The sequence below is a fragment of the Salvelinus fontinalis genome, chromosome 13 (genome assembly GCF_029448725.1).
Source record: "Salvelinus fontinalis isolate EN_2023a chromosome 13, ASM2944872v1, whole genome shotgun sequence".
Taxonomy (NCBI): domain Eukaryota; kingdom Metazoa; phylum Chordata; class Actinopteri; order Salmoniformes; family Salmonidae; genus Salvelinus; species Salvelinus fontinalis.
In genome coordinates this window covers 10,367,349-10,373,348 of record NC_074677.1, presented here as the reverse complement: position 1 = coordinate 10,373,348, position 6,000 = coordinate 10,367,349, and the positions used below count along the sequence as shown (strand labels likewise).

At 52.8% G+C, this 6,000-nt stretch overlaps 1 protein-coding gene across 3 annotated transcripts in view; it reads right to left on the bottom strand.

Moving 5' to 3' along the window:
• The window catches only part of opcml (opioid binding protein/cell adhesion molecule-like), a 363,698-nt gene that overhangs the window by 46,920 nt on the left and 310,778 nt on the right, over nt 1–6,000 (bottom strand). For all 3 annotated transcript variants that reach the window (XM_055941638.1, XM_055941639.1, XM_055941637.1), the window contains one exon: nt 5,729–5,854. In XM_055941638.1, coding sequence (XP_055797613.1) covers nt 5,729–5,854 — 126 coding nt within the window. The remainder of the gene's footprint in view (nt 1–5,728; nt 5,855–6,000) is intronic.

The following is a 6,000-nucleotide window of genomic DNA, read 5'->3' as shown; positions in this document are numbered from 1 at the left end:
ACAAGAAACCAATGCCCATCCCTACAAGTACGCTTTGAACTGTATACAATCGAGTGCTGTTTCCAAAACTTTCCTACACCACTGGGTAAGGTCCCCAGTGATTTTGCCATCACTCCACTGACAGTGCTAACAGAACATTATTCCCATTGATAGACGTATCACAGCAAATGGCATGCCATACGTTTCCCCTGTATAATAGTCTGATTGCCACTCATCACGAGAGCTGCCACCAGTCTACAACATCAGTCCACAATGCCATAGAGCTGTCAATCATCTGCTGACACTGCCAAATTAGAGTGCACAGACCTTCAAGTCTCCAACAGGAACTTTCCTAACTGGCAATTTTTCTCCCCCAAGACACAAATTACAACGCGATTCTGAAACAAAAGTGGATCGGCTCAACTGAGCTAGACAGCATGATTGATGGCCGCTGTCACATCTCTGTTGTCCGTGATGTTTTGCCGTGTAAAAGTATGAATCTTAAAACAACATTGGATGGGAGAGTGGATGAGAGGGCAAAAAAAGTATAATTTCAAGACAGAAGGGAGCAAAGAAATGATCAAGCTGTTGATAAGATTGTGACAGTGCTGCAAGCACGGTGTAGGCCACACATTCATTTACAAACTGCAAAGTCTTTAGTATTTACCATCGTTTTTAATGACAAATGCCCAGTATGATGTTTCTGACAGTTTGACGAATGGACACTCGTAACCTCCTCCATATAATGTGTCTTTAATGGCCCCACATTGATCCATTTGGCCCGGCAGTGCATTGTCCTCGCCATGCACTGTTTTCTTCATTCATACTTCTTCTAATACTTTTAGAGAGCCTGGCAGCCAAGGATGAAGTGGAAAGCGTTGAATAATTCATTCACAGTTGTCCCCAACTGAATTGAAGTGGGGACAGGCTTTTGGTGCACTAAATCAAGCTGAATCTTCAATTGATTGCGTCCATATATTAAGGTAACCAGTGATGTAGTAGTAAAAAAATAGGTGGGTACACTCCCTATACTTTCAATGCATTTTTTTGCAAAACATTTCCTCATGTTCCTGCCTGACACTGAGTGTGAAACACTAGATAGAATAATACCCATCTGGTGAATTGGCGGTTTTCTCATAGTGTAACGGTCCTGACCTGTTTTATGTTGTTTTTGTATGTGTTTTTGGTCAGGGCGTGTGTTTTGGGTGGGCAGTCTATGTTTTGTATTTCTAGGTTGGTTTTTGTGTTCGGCCTGGTATGATTCTCAATTAGAGACAGGTGTGTATCGTTTGTCTCTAATTGAGAGTCATACTAAGGCAGCCAGGGTTTCACTGGGGTTTTGTGGGTGTTTGTTCCTGTGTCCTCACATGGACGGTTGAAGGTTAGTCACGTTTGTTGTTTTGTAGTTTTGTAGTGTCTTGTTTGCTGTTTTCATTAAAAGATGGCTTATTTCCCTCAATCCGCATCTTGGTCCTATCCATGCTCCTCCTCGTCTAAGGGGGAGAACAACAATGACTGCCTTTACAGAAACACCCACCACAACAGGACCAAGCGGATTGAGGAGAGAGAAAAGGAACTACAGCAATGGGGAAAAGAGGAATGGACTTGGGAGGAGATTCTGGACGGAGAAGGACCCTGGGCAGAGCCAGAGGAGTGTCGCCGCCCCAAAGCGGAGCTGGAGGCAGCAAAAGCGGAGAGGAGGTTTTATGAGGCAAAAGCAAGGCAGAGCGGCTGGAAGCCTGAGAGGCTCACCCAAAAATTTCTTGGGGGGGGGGCTAAAGGGGAGTGTGGCGAAGCCGGGTTGGATACCTGAGCCAACTCCCCGGGCTTGCCGTGGAGTAAGAGGGCGTCGTACTGGTCAGACACCGTGTTATGCGGTAAAGCGCACGGTGTCCCCAGTACGCGTGCTTAGCCCAGTGCGGGCTATTCCACCTTGCCGCACTGGGAGGGCTAGGTTGGGCATCGAGCCGAGTGCCATGAAGCCGGCCCAACGTATCTGGTCTCCAGTACGTCTCCTCGGGCCGGCGTACATGGCACCAGCCTTACAGGTGGTGTCCCCGGTTCGCCTGCAGAGCCCAGTGCGGGCTATTCCACCTCGCCGCACTGGCAGGGCTACGGGGACCATTCAACCTGGTAAGGTTGGGGAGGCTCGGTGCTCAAGAGCACGTGTCCTCCTTCACGGTCCGGTATATCCGGCGCCACCTTCCCACCCCACCCCAGCTCAGTACCACCAGTGCCTACACCACGCACCAGGCTTCCAGTACATCTCCAGAGCCCTGTTCCTCTTCCACGCACTCTCCCTATGGTGCGTGTCTCCAGCCCGGTACCTCCAGTTCCGGTACCACGCACCAGGCCTAGAGTGTGCCACGAGAGTCCAGTGTGCCCAGTTCCTGTCTGTTCCCTGCACTCGCCCTGAGGTGCGTGCCCTCAGCCCGGTACCTCCAGTTCCGGTACCACGTACCAGGCCTATAGTGCGTCTCAGCCGGCCAGAGTCTGCCGTCTGCCTAGCGCCAGAGCCGTCCTGCCATGACCAGCCAGAGCCGTCCTGCCATGACCAGCCAGAGCCGTCCTGCCATGACCAGCCGGAGCCGTCCTGCCATGACCTGCCGGAGCCGTCCTGCCATGACCTGCCGGAGCCGTCCTGCCATGACCAGCCGGAGCCGTCCTGCCATGACCTGCCGGAGCCGTCCTGCCATGACCTGCCGGAGCCGTCCTGCCATGACCTGCCGGAGCCGTCCAGCCAGGACCTGCCGGAGCCGTCCAGCCAGGACCTGCCGGAGCCGTCCAGCCAGGACCTGCCGGAGCCGTCCAGCCAGGACCTGCCGGAGCCGTCCAGCCAGGACCTGCCGGAGCCGTCCAGCCAGGACCTGCCGGAGCCGTCCAGCCAGGACCTGCCGGAGTCCCTCAGCCCGGACCTGCCGGAGTCCCTCAGCCCGGACCTGCCGGAGTCCCTCAGCCCGGACCTGCCGGAGTCCCTCAGCCCGGACCTGCCGGAGTCCCTCAGCCCGGACCTGCCGGAGTCCCTCAGCCCGGACCTGCCGGAGTCCCTCAGCCAGGACCTGCCGGAGTCCCTCAGCCAGGACCTGCCGGAGTCCCTCAGCCAGGACCTGCCGGAGTCCCTCAGCCAGGACCTGCCGGAGTCCCTCAGCCCGGACCTGCCGGAGTCCCTCAGCCCGGACCTGCCGGAGTCCCTCAGCCAGGACCTGCCGGAGTCCCTCAGCCCGGACCTGCCGGAGTCCCTCAGCCCGGACCTGCCGGAGTCCCTCAGCCCGGACCTGCCGGAGTCCCTCAGCCCGGACCTGCCGGAGTCCCTCAGCCCGGACCTGCCGGAGTCCCTCAGCCCGGACCTGCCGGAGTCCCTCAGCCCGGACCTGCCGGAGTCCCTCAGCCCGGACCTGCCGGAGTCCCTCAGCCCGGACCTGCCGGAGTCCCTCAGCCCGGACCTGCCGGAGTCCCTCAGCCCGGACCTGCCGGAGTCCCTCAGCCCGGACCTGCCGGAGTCCCTCAGCCCGGACCTGCCGGAGTCCCTCAGCCCGGACCTGCCGGAGTCCCTCAGCCCGGACCTGCCGGAGTCCCTCAGCCCGGACCTGCCGGAGTCCCTCAGCCCGGACCTGCCGGAGTCCCTCAGCCCGGACCTGCCGGAGTCCCTCAGCCCGGACCTGCCGGAGTCCCTCAGCCCGGACCTGCCGGAGTCCCTCAGCCCGGACCTGCCGGAGTCCCTCAGCCCGGACCTGCCGGAGTCCCTCAGCCAGGACCTGCCGGAGTCCCTCAGCCAGGACCTGCCGGAGTCCCTCAGCCAGGACCTGCCGGAGTCCCTCAGCCAGGACCTGCCGGAGTCCCTCAGCCAGGACCTGCCGGAGTCCCTCAGCCAGGACCTGCCGGAGTCCCTCAGCCAGGACCTGCCGGAGTCCCTCAGCCAGGACCTGCCGCCCCTTATCCCGGTGCTGCCCCTTATCCCGGTGCTGCCCCTTATCCCGGTGCTGCCCCTTATCCCGGTGCTGCCCCTTATCCCGGTGCTGCCCCTTATCCCGGTGCTGCCCCTTCATTTAGGTGGTGTTAGTGGGAGGGTGCTCATTGGGAGGGGGATAAAGAAGCGGGGATTGATTATGGTGGGGTGGGGACCTCGCCCTCAGCCTGAGCCACCACCGTGGTCAACTGCCCACCCAGACCCTCCCCTGGACTTTGTGCTGGTGCGCCCGGCGTTCGCACCTTGAGGGGGGGGTTCTGTAACGGTCCTGACCTGTTTTATGTTGTTTTTGTATGTGTTTTTGGTAAGGGCGTGTGTTTTGGGTGGGCAGTCTATGTTTTGTATTTCTAGGTTGGTTTTTGTGTTCGGCCTGGTATGATTCTCAATTAGAGACAGGTGTGTATCGTTTGTCTCTAATTGAGAGTCATACTAAGGCAGCCAGGGTTTCACTGGGGTTTTGTGGGTGTTTGTTCCTGTGTCCTCACATGGACGGTTGAAGGTTAGTCACGTTTGTTGTTTTGTAGTGTCTTGTTTGCTGTTTTCATTAAAAGATGGCTTATTTCCCTCAATCCGCATCTTGGTCCTATCCATGCTCCTCCTCGTCTAAGGGGGAGAACAACAATGACTGCCTTTACACATAGATTTGTAGTCATGCTTGTTTAGCTCAGTTCGTCATGTATAATTTGGTTTGATGGATTTATTTTCAAATATGTTGTCTAAATATAGCCAAATTACTTAGCAGTCGCTTTAATACAATTCTTACAGGCATAAATGCTTTATTTTTGGGAGTGGTTCATAATCAGGAGATGGAGACAAACTGTGTGAAAACAGTGAAGAAATGTCACTCCAGAACACATTTAAGATTTTACACAGTCCGGTGAGAATGTCTTTCCGAGCAGCCAAACATCCCTCACATCTTCCTCCTTTCTTTCTTTCATTAGAGCTTGCACATAAATGCCAAGTAAGATAACCCGCCATCTTCGCATCTCCCTGACATTAACAGATACTCTCAGCCACAGACATCGCTTATTGGTTTTCACAGAAGTGATTTCATCCCTTCATATTGGCTGCTTTTGTTGCCGTTAATGTCAGTCTATGGTGTCTGTTATGACAACTAAATTAATATACATTTCCTTTCTCTGTTATTCCCCGATTCAATAGAGTAGAGTTGGTAGATCAACATTGCCATCATAATGCATGCATTGCATTAGAATAGAGTGTGGTTTTAATTACACTCAATTCCAATCATGGATAATGACACCATCTGGTTTATGCATACAGGCATTTCATTAAACAGTTACCCTTTAACTATAACTGTAATGTGCACTTCATATAAAAGTTAGCAGGAAACAGATGATATTCAATGTAAATATTGGAAAATCAGGGCAGTTGTTTTAGGGGGGTTGTTAAAGAGTGTCTCCAGTACTTTGATATACTTTTAAACCAGTAGTTCTGAAAGTTGTATTTTATTTTTAAAATAGTGCTCACCGTCCCCGAAAATGGCATACTACGTCACATGTGCAGATATGTACACGACATCATTGCTCTCCCTCTCACTCTGTGTGTGCATGATGGTGGAAAAAAAGGTGGAAATCTGTCGATGTGCCCTTGAGCAAGGCACTTAACTCTCATTTGTTATACGCCAAGCTCTTAAAACATCAGCAACACAGCTAATTAGAATTTTGATGACTAGAGACGATTCGCTTTTAGAATAGATACACTGCTCTATTATACTAATTGATTGATTCTATGTTTTGACCTCAAAGGTTTGCAGAGTCTTACCTTTTGCAGAGCGATGTTTCCATATGATGTTAGGCTCTGGTCGTCCAATGGCCAGACACATGAGAGTTACATTGCTGCCCTCGTTCACTGTGATGTCCGTCGATATGTTTGTGATCTTCGCAGGTACTAAGAAAAGAGGAAACATAAACAAAGCACATTTAAGCAATAAGGCCCGATGGGGTGTGTTATATTGCAAATATACAATTTCAATTGTATTTCAATTTCAAGTACAGTGAAATGCCTTTCTTGCTAGCTCTAACCACAACAATGCA